General features: G+C 44.8%; 1 protein-coding gene across 1 annotated transcript in view; it reads left to right on the top strand.

Moving 5' to 3' along the window:
• The window catches only part of LOC311114495 (cilia- and flagella-associated protein 337-like), a gene marked incomplete at its 5' end in the record, with an annotated part of 20,157 nt that extends 2,729 nt beyond the window's left edge, over positions 1 to 17,428 (top strand). Inside the window, 15 exons of the mRNA XM_084189735.1 lie at positions 1 to 105; positions 2,857 to 3,024; positions 3,122 to 3,270; positions 3,413 to 3,649; positions 4,031 to 4,195; positions 5,141 to 5,256; positions 8,215 to 8,345; positions 11,559 to 11,660; positions 11,745 to 11,849; positions 11,952 to 12,139; positions 12,262 to 12,459; positions 15,067 to 15,275; positions 15,486 to 15,607; positions 15,827 to 15,970; positions 16,136 to 17,428. The exon at positions 1 to 105 is cut by the window's left edge and continues 67 nt beyond it. Coding sequence (XP_084045861.1) covers positions 1 to 105; positions 2,857 to 3,024; positions 3,122 to 3,270; positions 3,413 to 3,649; positions 4,031 to 4,195; positions 5,141 to 5,256; positions 8,215 to 8,345; positions 11,559 to 11,660; positions 11,745 to 11,849; positions 11,952 to 12,139; positions 12,262 to 12,459; positions 15,067 to 15,275; positions 15,486 to 15,607; positions 15,827 to 15,970; positions 16,136 to 16,278 — 2,282 coding nt within the window. The 3' untranslated portion in view covers positions 16,279 to 17,428. The remainder of the gene's footprint in view (positions 106 to 2,856; positions 3,025 to 3,121; positions 3,271 to 3,412; positions 3,650 to 4,030; positions 4,196 to 5,140; positions 5,257 to 8,214; positions 8,346 to 11,558; positions 11,661 to 11,744; positions 11,850 to 11,951; positions 12,140 to 12,261; positions 12,460 to 15,066; positions 15,276 to 15,485; positions 15,608 to 15,826; positions 15,971 to 16,135) is intronic.
• Positions 17,429 to 17,500: the final 72 nt, after the last annotated feature.

Genomic DNA, 17,500 nt, shown 5'->3' with positions numbered 1-17,500 from the left:
CAGAATCTGCTGACATCATCAAGTGGGAGGAGCTAGTTCAAGGTCGCCATCGCTGCTGCTACACACTCAGACACCGAGCTCACGGACACGCCTGGGTACGCAGAGGTGAGCTCTGTCCCAAAATACATCTCATCCTTTGTCCTTCTGACCTGAGTGGCTTTGTACTGTTGGTGGGTGTCAATGACCACCAAACAACATGTCCACACCAACACACACCCTCTTACAAACACAAGTACACTTCTGATTAATTAGCTGACAGGCCCATTGATTAACATGTCGGTGTTGCTGGTTGACATTTCCCAGACTGCTTTCTGTTGACTTGCATAACCCCAGGCTCTTTGAAGTACACCACTATCAATTAATATGCAAATTAGCTTGGTTGGTAAAGTGCTTACTGCAGGAGTTAAAGTGATGCCTCACCACTTCTCAGTTTAGAGTCAGAATGTCAGCACCACTGTCTGAATAACTAGCTAGGAGGATAATATCAACCTGATTTCATCCCTGTGTCCGGATGACATGTGGACATCACACACACCTTGGCACTTGCCATTACAAACACACACACGGTGTCACCCTGAACGTTGGTCCGTCCACAGACACACTCACCTTAGCACCTGGGGTGACAGCCATCCTCAGCGCTTACTCAACCTGTCACCGCGGTTACAGGTTCTGCAGTGTCATGGAAACACAATGGGTCACGCGTCCACAGGCCCCCTCATGCTCCTAGTCTATACATAAACACACACATACACAGAGTAGACAGATCACCAATTAGGTGATTCAGGATATAGCCTCTTACCCTTTAAACACACGCACACACACACACACACACACACACACACACACAAAGCTCTGCTGAGGGGGTCATCCTCACATGGGAGATAACAAGAACAAAAGTTAGAATAAACAACAGCGTCAACACGTCATAACCATGTCCTAACACGTCATAACCATGTCCTAACACGTCATAACCATGTCATAACACGTCATAACCATGTCCTAACACGTCGTAACCATGTCCTAACACGTCATAACCATGTCCTAACACGTCATAACCATGTCCTAACACGTCATAACACGTCATAACCATGTCCTAACACATCATAACCTTGTCCTAACACATCATAACACATCATAACCATGTCCTAACACATCATAACCATGTCCTAACACATCATAACCATGTCCTACCACATCATAACACGTCGTAACCATGTCCTAACACATCATAACCATGTAGTAACATGTCATAACACATCATAACACATCATAACCATGTCCTAACACATCATAACCATGTCCTAACACATCATAACCATGTCCTAACACGTCATAACCATGTCCTAACACATCATAACCATGTCCTAACACGTCATAACCATGTCCTACCACATCATAACACGTCGTAACCATGTCCTAACACATCATAACCATGTAGTAACATGTCATAACACATCATAACACGTCATAACCATGTCCTAACACATCATAACCATGTCCTAACACATCATAACCATGTAGTAACATGTCATAACACATCATAACACATCATAACCATGTCATAACACATCATAACCATGTCCTAACACGTCGTAACCATGTCCTAACACATCATAACCATGTCCTAACACATCATAACATGTCATAACACGTCGTAACCATGTCCTAACACATCATAACCATGTCATAACACGTCGTAACCATGTCATAACACGTCGTAACCATGTCATAACACGTCGTAACCATGTCATAACACATCATAACCATGTAGTAACATGTCATAACACATCATAACACGTCATAACCATGTCATAACACATAACAGCTGACATAACTTGTCATAACCTGTCATAATATGGTCTTAACACTGTCATGACGCATATATTTACACCTGTTGTGACACGTGGTCCTCTGTAGCTCAACTGGTAGAGCACGGCGCTTGTAACGCCAAGGTAGTGGGTTCGATCCCCGGGACCACCCATACACAAAAAAAAATTCATCAAAAGGCACCTAAAGGACTCTCAGACCAGGAGAAACAAGATTCTCTGGTCTGATGCAACCAAGATTGAACTCTTTGGCCTGAATGGCAAGCGTCACGTCTGGAGGAAACCTGGCACCATCCCTACGGTGAAGCATGGTGGTGGCAGCATCATGCTGTGGGGATGTTTTTTAGTGGCAGGGTCTGGGAGACTAGTCAGGATCGAGGGAAAGATGAATTGAGCAAAGTACAGAGAGATCCTTGATGAAAACCTGCTCCAGAGCACTCAGGACCTCAGACTGGGGCGAAGGTTCACCTTCCAACAGAACAACGACCCTATGCACACAGCCAAGACAACGCAGGAGTGGCTTCGGGACAAGTCTCTGAATGTCCTTGAGTGGCTTGAGAGGATCTGCAGAGAAGAATGGGAGAAACTCCCCAGATACAGGTATGCCAAGCTTGTAGCGTCATACCCAAGAAGACTCGAGGCTGTAATCGCTGACAAAGGCGCTTCAACAAAGTACTGAGTAAAGGGTCTGAATACTTATTAAATGTGATATTTCTGTTTTTTATTTTTAATACATTTGCAAAAATTTCTAAAAACCTGTTTTTGCTTTGTCATTATGGGGTATTGTGTGTAGATTGATGAGGGAAAAAAACAATTTAATCAATTTTAGAATAAGGCTGTAACGTAACAAAATGTGGAAAAAGTCAAGGGGTCTGAATACTTTCCGAATGCAGTGTATCTAGCTTGTTATCCACTCATCTAACTTATCTTCCCCCTCTCTCCTCACCTTCATCCACTCCTTTTCTCTTTACTCACCTCTTTACATTCATAAAACACCTCATCCTACTCCTGTACTTCCTGTTTCCTGCAGTGCGTTTCCTGGGCTCTTTGGACGCGTTGTTGTCGTGCAGCACCAGCCCCCACAGCAGCATGGTGATTGGCTGGAGGGAGAGAGAGGGCGAGCCCCTCAGAGTCACCGCCTTCCACACGGAGAAAGGAACCAATGACCTGGACCACCACCCTGGGATGAATCTGATAGGTACTGACAAGTCCTACCAAGTTCTAATATCTATCCTTACTTCTCATTGGTTGTAACCACTGCCAGCACTAACATCCTTCTCTCTGATTGGTTGCAGCCACCGCAGGTATAGACAACAAGGTGTTGCTGTGGAACCCCTATGTGATCTCTAAACCAGTGGGTGTACTCAGAGGTCACATGAGCAGTGTTACCGCCGTACGCTTCTTAGTGGGCAAGAAACAACTGATCAGCTTCTCCAAGGACAAGGTGACAGAGAAGGAGAAGAGGAGTTGTTATGTGTCGTAGACATGCATTAAATGAAGTATGCCTTAATCTAAATGATAAAGATGAGACTTATTTCTTCATGCATGTTGAAGACTTTAAGACAACTCTCTCTCTCTTCTCTCAGGTGCTGAGGTTGTGGGATGTAGCTAGTCAGCTGTGTATTCAGCGTATCGCCGGCATCTTCCCCAAGACACAGGAGGAGTGTCACACTCTGTTGTTCCTTCATGAGGAGCGCTCACGCCTCCTCCTCTCCTTCAACAGTCTGCTCATCCTCATGGAAGCCAAGAGAGAGGAGGGGAGGAGAGTCACCAGCCATGAGAACCCTGTCACCTGTGTCCTCTATAGCAGCCTGTTCAGACAGGTACACACACAGGAACACATGCACAGTCACCTACATCTACACAGGAACCATGATAATGCTTTTTCTCTCCCCCATCTCTCTCTCTCTCGCTCTCTCTCTCTCTCTCTCTCTCTCTCTCTCTCTCTCTCTCTCTCCCTCTCCCTCTCCCTCTCTCTCTCTCCCTCTCCCTCTCCCTCTCCCTCTCCCCCTCTCTCTCTCTCTCTCCCTCTCCCCCTCTCTCTCTCTCTCTCTCTCTCTCACTCTCTCACTCTCTCTCCTCTCCCACAACTCCCCCCCATCCCTCTCCCCCTCTCACTCTCGCTCTCTCTCCTCTCCCTCTCCCACAACTCCCCCTCTCTCGCTCTCTCTGTCTCCCCCCCCCCCCCACTCTCTGTCTCTCAGGTGATCAGCAGTGACTCTGGCTCCTCAGTGATCTGTTGGCTGGTGGACACAGGTCAGAAGGTCAAGCAGTTCCACCGTTGTCATGGTGATGCTGAGATCTCCACCATGGCGTTGGACGGGACACAGACACGCCTGTTCACCGCCGGCACAGACGGAGTAGTCAAGGTCACTCATTACATTAATTAACGTAGGCAGTCCCCATAAGCATAAAATATATAAACACTAAGATATTAATAATGTTCCATTCCAATTTTGTAGGGCACTCTGCAGGGATCATTGTGTAAAATATATAGGTGAACCTAATGCATACAATAACCATAGCTACATCCACAGATACATACATATCCATATAACAAATGTTTAATAATATATCTTCAATAGAAGGGACCTTAATATGTTGCCTAAGTTGTTTTGAAATGGAAGAATTGGGTGAAATAGAATACATTACAATAGAATTGTGTTGTGAGACTGTTTGTTGATTGAGTCCAGTGAGTGTGACCCCTAACATGTGGAGGTTTGAGGCAGCAGAAGCAGTGTTGGGCGGAGGCTATCTGACATTTGACTCTCTGTGAAACGTGTTTAATCTTCTCTGCTAGTGTTTCTGTTGTGTCAGGAGCTTTCTGGTCAGCTGACTACCGGCTGTGTTTACTTGTGGTTGTGTCCGAACCCCCCAGGGGAGTGTGTGTTTGTCTGTGCTTGTTTCTGTCTGTCTGTCTGTCTGTCTGTCTGTCTGTCTGTCTGTCTGTCTGTCTGTCTGTCTGTCTGTCTGTCTGTCTGTCTGTCTGTCTGTCTGTCTGTCTGTCTGTCTGTGCTTCTGTCTGTCTGTGCTTCTGTCTGTCTGTCTGTCTGTCTGTCTGTCTGTCTGTCTGTCTGTCTGTCTGTCTGTCTGTCTGTCTGTCTGTCTGTCTGTCCCAGTGGTAAATGTTTCTGTCTCCTTGAATCTTTGTTTCGATGTTAACCTGGTGGTGTCAATTTGATGGGGTGTCTGTTCTAGGTTCTAGATCTGTATTTATTGGTTCTAACTGTGTGGTTCTGTGTTACTAACTGTGTGGTTCTGGCTGTGTGGTTGTAACTGTGCGGTTCTAACTGTGTAGTTCTGTGCGGTTCTAGATCTGGGACTTTAACGGTCACTGCCACCACAGGCTGAATGCGGGCCGGGACCAGGCCGTGGACATCTCCCAGGTTCTGGTGCTGAAGAGAACCGTGCTGGTCATGGGCTGGGAGAGGTATGAGTGTGTGTCCCTAAGACCTAAGATCGGCACATTCAACAGTCTGTCTGTCTGTCTGTCTGTCTGTCTGTCTGTCTGTCTGTCTGTCTGTCTGTCTGTCTGTCTGTTGTGTCTGTCTGTCTGTCTGTCTGTCTGTCTGTCTGTCTGTTGTGTCTGTCTGTCTGTCTGTCTGTCTGTCTGTGGTTGTCTGTCTGTCTGTCTGTCTGTCTGTCTGTCTGTCTGTCTGTCTGTCTGTCTGTCAGTCAGTGGTTGTGTGTCTGTCTGCTGGTTCATCTCTTTAAAAAAAAATATATATATTTCACCTTTATTTAACCAGGTAAGCCAGTTGAGAACAAGTTCTCATTTACAACTGTGACCTGGCCAAGATAAAGCAAAGCAGTGCGATAAAAACAACAACACAGAGTAACATATGGGGTAAAAAAACATAAAGTCAAAAAATACAACAGAAAATATATATACAGTGTGTGCAAATGTAGCAAGTTATGGAGGTAAGGCAATAAATAGGCTATAGTGCAAAATAATACAATTAGTATTAACACTGGAATGCTAGATGTGCAAGAGATTATGTGCAAATAGAGATACTGGGGTGCAAAAGAGCAAAATAAATAACAATATAGGGATGAGGTAGTTGGGTGGGCTAATTTCAGATGGGCTGTGTACAGGTGCAGTGATCGGTAAGGTGCTCTGACAACTGATGCTTAAAGTTAGTGAGGGAGATAAGAGTCTCCAGCTTCAGAGATTTTTGCAATTCGTTCCAGTCATTGGCAGCAGAGAACTGGAAGGAATGGCGGCCAAAGGAGGTGTTGGCTTTGGGGATGACCAGTGAGATATACCTGCTGGAGCGCAGACTATGGGTGGGTGCTGCTATGGTGACCAATGAGCTAAGATAAGGCGGGGATTTGCCTAGCAGTGATTTATAGATGGCCTGGAGCCAGTGGGTTTGACGACGAACATGTAGTGAGGACCAGCCAACAAGAGCGTACAGGTCACAGTGGTGGGTAGTGTATGGGGCTTTGGAGACAAAACGGATGGCACTGTGATAGACTACATCCAATTTGCTGAGTAGAGTGTTGGAGGCTATTTTGTAAATGACATCGCCGAAGTCAAGGATCGGTAGGATAGTCAGTTTTACGAGGGCATGTTTGGCAGCATGAGTGAAGGAGGCTTTGTTGCGAAATAGGAAGCCAATTCTAGATTTAACTTTGGATTGGAGATTCTTAATGTGAGTCTGGAAGGAGAGTTTACAGTCTAACCAGACACCTAGGTATTTGTAGTTGTCCACATACTCTAGGTCAGACCCGTCGAGAGTAGTGATTCTAGTCGGGTGGGCGGGTGCCAGCAGCGTTCGATTGAAGAGCATGCATTTAGTTTTACTAGTGTTTAAGAGCAGTTGGAGGCTACTGAAGGAGTGTTGTATGGCGTTGAAGCTCGTTTGGAGGTTTGTTAACACAGTGTCCAATGAATCTCTCTTCCTTCCTTCACATCAGTTGAGAGTCTCTGGCAGTGAAACACCCAGGAGTAACATTAGCTATAACAGTGTGTTAGTGTGATAAGAAAGGGATAAACGCCAACGTTCTGTACATTACCTTGGAAATAATGGAAGACACTGCCAAGTCCCTTTGCCGAGTTCATTTTTCCTAGGTAATGTACAAAACGGAGGCGTTTATCCCGCTTATACCACAGTTGCCAAAGAAAATAATATGAAAGCACACATTTACTGGTATAAATACCTTTTTTTCGTTGAGATTTTAACTTTAATATGCTAATTCATACTTTCTCATCTTTTGAATGCTAGAGACCCGACCCAGTCGTTCATTTGATGTTTATGGACGCAACCCAGTTGTTCATTCTAAATGTTCTAATCCCTTGCTTGCTAGCTAGCCAGCTAGCTACGGCTAACACAGTTACGACCTCTGCAGCCAGAATAACAGCAAAGTAGCTGTTTTCTATTGACATTCATTTGGATACATCCATAACAATGAGCTGATAATGGCCGGTTTTCCCTGGCATAGCTAGTAACAGCAGTTATAACAGAGTGAAGGGAACAGTCCTAGTAGTGACCCTCTCTCTCTCTTTACCTATCTCTCACTCGTTCTCAATTCAATTCAATGTAAGGGGCTTTATTGGCATGGGATACATATGTTTACATTGCCAAACCAAGTGAAATAGATGATAAACAAAAGTGAATTAAACAATAAAAAAATTAACAGTAAACAACATTTAATAGACAAGTGTCATATTATGTATATATATACAGTGTTGTAATGATGTGCAAATAGTTAAAGTATGAAAGGAAAATAAATAAACATAAATATAGGCTGTATTTATAATGGTGTTTGTTCTTCACTGGTTGCCCTTTTCTTGTGGCAGCAGGTCACAAATGTTGCTGCTGTGATGACACACTGTGGTATTTCACCCAATAGATATTGGATTTGTTTTCAAATTCTTTGTGGGTCTGTATAATCTGAGGGAAGTATGTGTCTCTAATATGGTCATACATTTGGCAGGAGGTTAGGAAGTGCAGCTCAGTTTCCACCTCATTTTGTGGGCAGTGTGCACATAGCCTGTCTTCTCTTGAGAGCCAGGTCTGCAGATGGCCTTTCTCAATAGCAAGGCTGTACATAGTCAAAGATACTCACTCTCTCTCTCTCTCTCTCTCTCTCTCTCTCTCTCTCTCTCTCTCTCTCTCTCTCTCTCTCTCTCTCTCTCTCTCTCTCTCTGCAGGATGTTAACAGTGTTCAGACTGCACTCGTTCTCTCAGTTCTTTGTTCAGCCCTCTGAGTGGAAGGGAGGAGTTCAGCAGTCTGTACATAGTCAAATATACTCATACTCTCTCTCTCTCTCTCTCTCTCTCTCTCTCTCTCTCTCTCTCTCTCTCTCTCTCTCTCTCTCTCTCTCTCTCTCTCTCTCTCTCTCTCTCTCTCTCTCTCTCTCTCTCTCTCTCTCTCTCTGCAGGATGTTAACAGTGTTCAGACTGCACTCGTTCTCTCAGTTCTTTGTTCAGCCCTCTGAGTGGAAGGGAGGAGTTCAGCACCGCGATTATGTCCTGTGTGCCGCATTCCTGCCCCCTCAGACCCTTGTCACAGGTGTGTGTTTGAGTCTGTGTGTGTGTGTACATTTGTGTGTACAGTATGTGTCTCTGTGTGTGTGGACTTCCATTAGAATGAAAGATTGCCCGCTCAAGCAACAGAAGGAGAGAAATAGAGAAAAAATCCACTGAAGTGAAACTATCTGGGAGCAATTAGCTGGTGATTAAAGTGAGTGGTGTTATCAAAGGCACTGTGCTCCCACGGTCTCTCTGCTCGGGAGCTTTGTGTGTGTGTGTGTGTGTGTGTGTGCGCGTGTGTGTGTGCGTGCGTGCGTGTGCAAATGTGTGTATGTGTGTGTATGCACGATATCTGCCTGTCAGGCCCACAGGCACACAGCACCCCCAGCGGAGGCCTGAACTCAGGCTCAACATGGCTACCATTAAGTACTAATGCTTACCCACAGAGAATAACCCATCAGAATGATTAGGAGATCAACCTTAATGTTAACCGCACTAATCTTCCATTAACATCACTTCAGGATTTATCGGGAGCTTTGAGATGCAGGTGCTTATCTGGGGGCCATTACTATAGAATGGTCTCATTCTTATGAATACACACGTCTCTATCGAGAGGCCTCTCCTGTGTAGAGGACTGAAAGGTTGGTCTATTATGAAGACTGTTCCATGAAACAGAAATGGATCTCTCCTGTGTACTGTATAGATAGAAATGTCTTCACAAAGCTAAACTAGCACAGTTGTAGAGCTATAGTTCTGAGATACGGTGGCAATGTTCCTGTTGAGAGGTACAGCACAGACTACACTCATCTTGCACAATGGCTACTCTGTGAAAGATTCACTGCAGCGATGAGTACAAGGCAAAGGAAAAGAACAGAGAGGGAACATTTAGAAGAATATAAGAGAAGACTTTGGACATATAAATAGAAATGGAAGGAAAGCAGACTGTTTCTGTTAGATTAGAAAAGTTGGGAACAGAAAGATAGGACAAGATACTTTCAAAACATATTTATCTCGTTCTCTCACTCTCTCTGTCGCTCTCTCACCCACTCTCTCCATTCTCTCTCTCCTTCCCTCTCTCTCTCTCTCTCTCTCTCTCCAAAATTAAGTTATGTTTATTAGCTCTCCCTGTGTGACAGAGAGGAAAATGAACCTGAGTAGTCTGCCTTTTAGGCCTGAAGTAGGGTGTGTGTGTGTGTGTGTGTGCGCGCACTTGCGTGTGTCCTCACGTGCATGTGTGTGCGTACGTCTGTGTATGTGTGTGTGTATGGATCTTTGCGTATGTGTGCATGAGAATCAGAATGCAGGAGAACTGTACTCTCCTCATCAATATTCAAACTCTGTGCAGCGCTTTGCTTGGCCGCTCCTCGCGCTCCGACACTCACGGCCTTCCTCCCTCTTTACTGCTCTCTCTTTCGTTTCACTCGCCGTATTTCACCCCTAAAGCAGGCAGTCTCTCTCTTCTTCCTCCCGTCTCCCCTATCCACCTGCTCATCTCATCTAATTGACCTAAAAGAGGTTTGGGACATAAGAAGTCAAGGTAATTAAAGCTTCTTAAACTTTTCCCTCCACATAATAAGTGCCTTGACAATGCTGGAAAAGTAAGCCCTAAACCTCCATATTGTTTTGTGTTACAAAGTAGTGTCTTTTTATATGTTTGACTAGGTCTGTCTGTAGGCATGTCTTTATGTAAATGTGATGGGCATGACGCATATGGGCCCAGGACCATGTACGCTGAGTATACAAAACATTAAGAACACCTGCTCTTTCCATGACATAGACTGACCAGGTGAATCCAGGTGAAGGCTATGATCCCTTATTGATGTCACTTGTTTAATCAGTGTAGATGAAGGGTAGGAGACAGGTTAAAGAAGGATTTTGAGACATTGTGTATGTGTGCCATTCAGAGGGTGAATGGGCAAGACAAAAGATTTAAGTGCCTTCGAATGAGGTAGGCGCACCGGTATGTTTCAAGAACTGCAATGCTGCTGGGTTTTTCATGCTCAACAGTTTCCCGTGTGTGTCAAGAATGGTCCATAAGTGTTTGGTATACTCAGTGTATTCATGTTAAGTCATGTATAGTGATGTAATGTATCCAGGAGACATGTTAGAGCACAGCATGTGGGTGAGTAATGTCATTATGTCTGCACGCCACGGGGTATTCTTCTAGCCTCTAGCCTCTCTCTCTCTCTCTCTCTCTCTCTCCCTCCCCCTCCTCTCTCTCTCTCTCTCTCTCTCTCTCTCTCTCTCTCCCCTCTTCTCTCTCTTCATCTTCCTCTTCTCTCTCTGTCACTCTCTCTTTAGCCTGTGCTGCTCACCTGCAGTGAAGCATCCTCTCACTCTCTATAACTGTCTCTCCCCTCCCTCACTTCTCTCCTCTTCTACCGATTCCCACGCTGTGAGCCTCCTGGGAGTCTGTCTGTGCACACTGCAGGAGACTGAGAGAGAGACCGAGAGAAAGAAATAAGGATACCATGAGAGAGAGAGGCAGTGCTAACAGTCAGTGGATATAGCTGGCCCCTGGGCAGCATGAATAATGCATTGGGCTCCCTCAATGAGCAACACTCATAAACCTTCTCCGACTGCTCACACATTCCTACTACTCCTTCTCTCCCTCCTCTTCCTCCTCCTTCTCTTCCTCCTCTTCCTTCTCCTCCTTCTCTTCCTCCTCTTTCTCCTCCTTCTCTACCTCCTCATCTTCCTCCTCCTTCTCTGCCTCCTCCTCATCTTCCTCCTCCTTCTCTTCCTCCTCCTCCTTCTCTACCTCCTCATGTTCCTCCTCCTTCTCTCCCTCTTCCTCCTCCTTCTCTCTCTCCTCCTCTTCCTCCTCCTTCTCTCCCTCCTCTTCCTCCTCCTACTGCTCCTTCTCTCTCCTACTGATCAGCTCCTCCTGAACCCTCACATCACACAGAGGAGCCATGTTGTATCATGCTGTATTCAGATAAGCTCCTCCTGAACCCTCACCTCACAAAGAGGAACCATGTTGTATCATGCTGTATTCAGATAAGCTCCTCCTGAACCCTCACCTCACACAGAGGAGCCATGTTGTATCATGCTGTATTCAGATCAGTGTTGGCAGGCCCAGAAAGAACACATGTTGTGGTATTGTTTGTAAAGCGCTATGAAGGTGTAATCATAACATGACACACTGCACCTTCAGGAAAATGATTCTGAAAGGTTCTGGAAAGTTTGGCAAAGAGTGAAGAGATTTCGTAATGTGCATATCCTGTTTGCTTCCTGTTTTCTGTGTGGACAGGAAGTTATGACGGGGAGCTCACGGTATGGAACAACAGCACAGAGAACGCCCTGAGAAAGCTCCGTCCAGATCCTGAGAGAGAATGCAGCAAGGCTCAGACAGGTCAGAACCAAACACACACTCACACACCACCTGTCAAACGTACTACTAGAAGTACTACTGCTTAACCCCCACACTCTACACAAGACTCATCATCAGTGTGTAATGGAAACGGTGAGGAGGACTCAGAGAGCAGTGATGGCGTCTCCAGACTCTTCTTCCTGCCAGGACGCAATGGCGTGGCCACCGCTGGTGAGAGATGGTGTCTTTGTAGACTGCTGTGAAAGGATACGTGATTCTATTGTATTCTATTATACTATTCTAGTCACTGACTGGCCCCGTTCTGTTCGGTAGGTGGAGCGGACCTGGTCTCATGTGGCGGTTCTGGTCTGGTTCGGTTCTGGAACACAGTCCAGAGCGGTCTGGTTGCTGTGTTCATGGCTCATAAAGACACAGGTTCCATCATCATGACCATGAGCGCCTGTGGTCGATACCTGGTCACTGCTGACATGGAGGGAACCCTGAAGACCTGGGGCATACAGGTGGGAGGGAGAGAGAAACCTCTATACTAGCCCCAGACGTTTCCTGTTTAGTTGCTTTAATGGTCTGTGATTATTTGTTGTGGTGTTCTGTGTGTGTGTTTGTCTGCCTGCCTGTCCATTAGGAATACTGCCTCCTGCCCAGCAACGGAGTGACCAATGAGGCTCCAGAACTGCTGGGTAGACTCCGCCCACACATGGACTGTGTAACTCACCTGGAGACTTGTCTCCATGGTGACAGGCTCCTCCTCCTCTCAGCATCTGCAGACTGTAGCGTAGCTCTCAGCTACCTGCCTGGGGACACAGTGGGCGTGTTCGGACAGGTGTGTGTGTGTGTGTGTGTGTGTGTGTGTGTGTGTGCTCGGTCACAGGTGTGTAACAGGTACTCATCTACACCAGTGGAGGCTCCTCAGAGGAGGAAGGGGAGGACCATCCTCCTCAATGAATTTCATAAAAATAAACAGTGAAACATAAAAAAATGATATCCTTTTTAGATACAACTATACTAAATATAAAATAGTTGAGTAAAACACACTGCTTTGCAATGAAGGTCTACAGTATCCTCAACAGCACTCTGTAGGGTAGCAACCTACAGTTTCTGTCCTCCTCTGGGTACATTGACTTCAATACAAAACCTAGGAGGCTCGTGGTTTCACCCCCTTCCATAGACTTACACAGTAATTATGACAACTACCGGAGGACGTCCTCCAACCTATCTTGGAGCTCTTGCAGCATGAACTGACATCACAGGAGGTTGGTGGCACCTTAATTGGGGAGAACGGGCTCGTGGTAATGACTGGAGTGGAATTAGTGGAATGGTATCAAATACATCAAACACATGGTTTCCATGGTTTCCAGGTGTTTGATGCCATTCCATTTGCTCCGTTAAGGCCATTATTATGAGCCGTTCTCCCCTCAGCAGCCTCCTGTGACATGTTGTCCACCCAATCAAAGGATCAGAGAATGAATCTAGTAATGAAAGCATAAGCTACAGCTAGCTAGCACTGCAGTGTATAACATGTGGTGAGTAGTTGACTCAAATAGAGAGAAAGACAATAGTTGAACAGTTTAATTTCTTCAAAAATGAAGAAGCGAGAGCGAGAGCTAGCTATATATATATATTTTTTTTTTACTTTCACTTACTTAGCTAGCTAATGCAGCTAGCTAGTTTAGCCTACTCAAACACCTGGTTCAAACAGAGAGGGATGCTATGTTAGCTAGCTAGCTAAGTCAAGGTAAGCTTTTGGTTTTATTAATTTATTGCCACCGGGGCCCGCCGGTGTAACTGCTAAATTGCTTGCTGAATATACACTGTACTGCATGATTGTAGTGGGTTTACCAACGCGTTAGTTCTAGTAGCTATGTTGACTATGACGTTATTATGGTGACAACAATGTAGGCTGTGTGTAGTGGTTAGCGGTCATGATATGAAGGTTTGGCTTCAAATGTTTTTATACAACGATCAATGGGATCATGCTGTTTGTATGTGGCTGCTATGAAAGTGAACTGAGTTTGCTTGTGATCAGGGGTGTATTCATTCTACCGATTCTGTTGAAAAACGTGTCTTAAATGGAAACAAACGTAACGAAATGGGGATAAACATGAATTTGTACAATAGAAACTCTTATTTGCCACTGTTGGACTAATGATTACGCCCTAGATCAGCTAGATGCAGGCAAGAGTGTGCAAGGCGGTATTGAATGTGTCACTGTCTGTCACCTTGATTACTAAAATGTATCTCAACCTGTACACCTACGTTGTAAACCTTCATTTATAAGCTAGGTTGTAGCAACCTCATGATGGGTATAGGGAAATTTTGAGTATCATGTAGTAGCCTAAATCTATCAATGTTACATTGAACTGGGTGAATGGAATATGAATGACAGTCATCCAACATGCTGTAATAGAAATAAGGTAATGCTCATGAAAAATATCGTCCTCCCTCATCTTAAACGGCACAGACCGCCACTGATCTACACACCCAGTAACCCTATGAACTCTGGTAGGCAGTGATTATCACTCTGGTAGGCATCACTCTGGTAGGCAGTGTTTATCACTCTGGTAGGCAGTAATTATCAATCTGGTAGGCATCACTCTGGTAGGCAGTGATTATCAATCTGGTAGGCATCACTCTGGTAGGCAGTGATTATCACTCTGGTAGGCATCACTCTGGTAGGCATTATTCTGGTAGGCATCACTCTGGTAGACAGTGATTATCACTCTGGTAGGCATTACTCTGGTAGGCATCACTCTGGTAGGCAGTGGTAGGCATCACTCTGGTAGGCAGTGATTATCACTCTGTAGGCATCACTCCGGTAGGCATCACTCTGGTAGGCAGTGATTATCACTCTGGTAGGCATCACTCTGGTAGGCAGTGATTATCACTCTGGTAGGCAGTGATTATCACTCTGGTAGGCATCACTCTAGTAGGCATCACTCTGGTAGGCATCACTCTGGTAGGCAGTGATTATCACTCTGGTAGGCATCACTCTGGTAGGCATCACTGGTAGGCAGTGATTATCACTCTGGTAGGCATCATTCTGGTAGGCATTACTCTGGTAGGCATCACTGTTGTAGGCATCACTCTGGTAGGCAGTGATTATCACTCTGGTAGGCATCACTCTGGTAGGCATTACTCTGGTAGGCATTACTCTGGTAGGCATCACTCAGGTAGGCAGTGATTATCACTCTGGTAGGCATCACTCTGGTAGGCATCACTCTGGTAGGCATCACTGTTGTAGGCAGTGATTATCACTCTGACTGAGTGTGTGTCCAGTATGTGGGAGGTGTGTGGCTGATGAATTAGAAATGAAACCGGACTAAACTCTGTTTAGAAGTGTGTTTGTAAAAAGATGTCTGTTTGTAAAAAGATGCTTACTGAGTTTAACCCCCCCCCCCCCACACACACACACACATACACACATCTTTAGGAGGAGCACTGGCGTTTGGACGGGCCTGGATCTGTCCAAGGGGGAGAAGGAGAGCCCAGGGAGGGGACATTGTCGCCGCAGAGCCCCAGTGGGACAGACCCTGAGCTGGACAGCCAACCCCTCAAGGTGCGGGAAGAGAGCAGAGCAGTAGTGGAGACAGAGGAGGCTGGAGAGGACACAGGCCTGGAGAGAGAGGAGCTGGGGTCAATGTAGGTTCCCACTGTGTCACAACAAGACAGTCTGAACTTTATGATCGTAATACATTCTGTACATACTGTACACAGATAGAAATCCCACTGGAGACAAAAGAGTGGTTGTAGCTAACTAGATATTCGCCATACACCAACACATGACATAATGTCTTTCATCTAGTAATTCACTGTGATGTCTGCATGATGTGTGTGTGTGTGTGTCTGTAGTATTCCCGGTGACTGTCTTCCTCCGAGTAGTGTTTTGGGGCGGAGCTACAAGGAGAGGCGGGGCCTTAGGGTGAGTGACAGCCGACCTGGCCATAGGGAGACACCACTGAATACTGACGTTGGTAAGTCCAGACTCAGCTAATGGGTTCCCTCCCTGTATTCTCCTGCCAGCCTTCCTTTCTCCTCTTATCTGAAGTCGTGTGTGTGTGTGTGTGTGTGTGTGTGTGTGTGTGTGTGTGTGTGTGTGTGTGTGTGTGTGTGTGTGCGTTTGTGTGCGTTTGTGCGTTTGTGTGCATACATATTTATCTGCAGTCGTCAGTGTGTGTCCCCTCCCTCTGCAGGTACGTTCAGTGGGCTGCGTATCGGAGAAGTACAGTCTGTAGGAGAGCTGTCCAGGCCAGAGTTTATCACACACCCACACCGCTACTTCAACCATAGAGACAATACCAGCCCAATATACCCAGCCATACCGGCCAACAGTGAGGGTACGCCCCTTATTGGTGTGAATAAAAAGAAACAAAAATATAAAACCAAAAGTTTGATTAATAAGTCGTTTTAAGATAATGTATAGTTGAAAGATAGAATACAGGTCTGTTATTTTGTGTCTGACTAGCTTCAGGATGTTATTCCCTCTCTGTGCCCTCATGCAGTGGTGAAGGCTGCCTTTGACGAGCGGAGTCTGTTCCCTAAAGAGCTCCTGGATGGGGAGGACAAGACTATCCATGGAGCCAGGAAACAGAGGAACAGGGAGAAGCGGATCAACGCCAGGGGGCGTGGAAGGAAGGACAGGTGAGGGAGACTGACAGGTGTGTCAGAGAACAGACAATTGTGACCTAGCAGGACAGATTTAAACTTATCAGTCATAGTTTTTTTTCTCTATAGATAAATAAAAGGTAGTTCCTCTTGAACTTTCTCTGGAACCTTCAAGTGAAGGCATCGTTGATATGGTTATTGTTATTGTTAAATTGTTACGTTTTAATATGACTTTTTATATAACTGTAAAATTTAATCTGATCAATCAAGCCATTTTCAAGATCATGTAGGCATGAAAACTCCTGCTTTTAAAAGATGTGTTCACAGTGTGTTATTTCTTCTATCAGTGTCACTAATGTAATGTTTATTAAATATTGTTAAATTACAGTTTAATTTCAGGTGAATGTTACCCTGTACCAGAATATTATGTTTTTAAATTAGGTGCATTTTATAGGCCTAGCATTTCTCTGTATGTGACTAATGACAAGAGTGTAATATAAATGTACTTCCCCTCATGAAAAAGTACTACTGAATTGCTACTCATTACTACTACACAAGATATACACATAACCTACTGGTTTTACTACTCATCACTACTACACAAGATCTACACATAACCTACTGGTTTTACTACTCATTACTACTACACAATATCTACACATAACCTACTGGTTTTACTACTCATTACTACTACACAAGATATACACATAACCTACTGGTTTTACTACTCATTACTACTACACAAGATATACACATAACCTACTGGTTTTACTACTCATTACTACTACACAATATCTACACATAACCTACTGGTTTTACTACCTGATTGCTACTGAGATGTGGAGTAAGACAGTAGTGGTTTATGTTGTAATTTAATGATAAATTGGGACGTTTCACTAATTGTGAACACTACATATTTCCTACTCAATTCCGACATGTTCACTATTGAATTACTATAAAAGGCCTACACATAACTGTTGTATGCCTACTGGATCACTATTGAATTAGTACTGCCATTTACGTGTGTAGTGTTGTGTCACTACTGATCACTACTGAATTGCTTCTGATCCTTTTTCATTTCCTACATAAAACCTTTAGAATTACTATTAAAAATTGACACGTTTACTGCTGGTTGCCTATTCAGAATCACTATTGACATCTTCTTGATTCAGTAATGTGTTACTACTAGACTAATGCACATGTTATTTCCTCAAGTTTCTAACTTTAGTTATATAATCAAACAATAAATAATACGCTTATAC

Source organism: Coregonus lavaretus (assembly GCF_964263955.1).
Source record: "Coregonus lavaretus genome assembly, contig: HAP1_SCAFFOLD_4084, whole genome shotgun sequence".
NCBI lineage: Eukaryota > Metazoa > Chordata > Actinopteri > Salmoniformes > Salmonidae > Coregonus > Coregonus lavaretus.
This window is presented reverse-complemented; position numbering and strand designations above follow the sequence as displayed.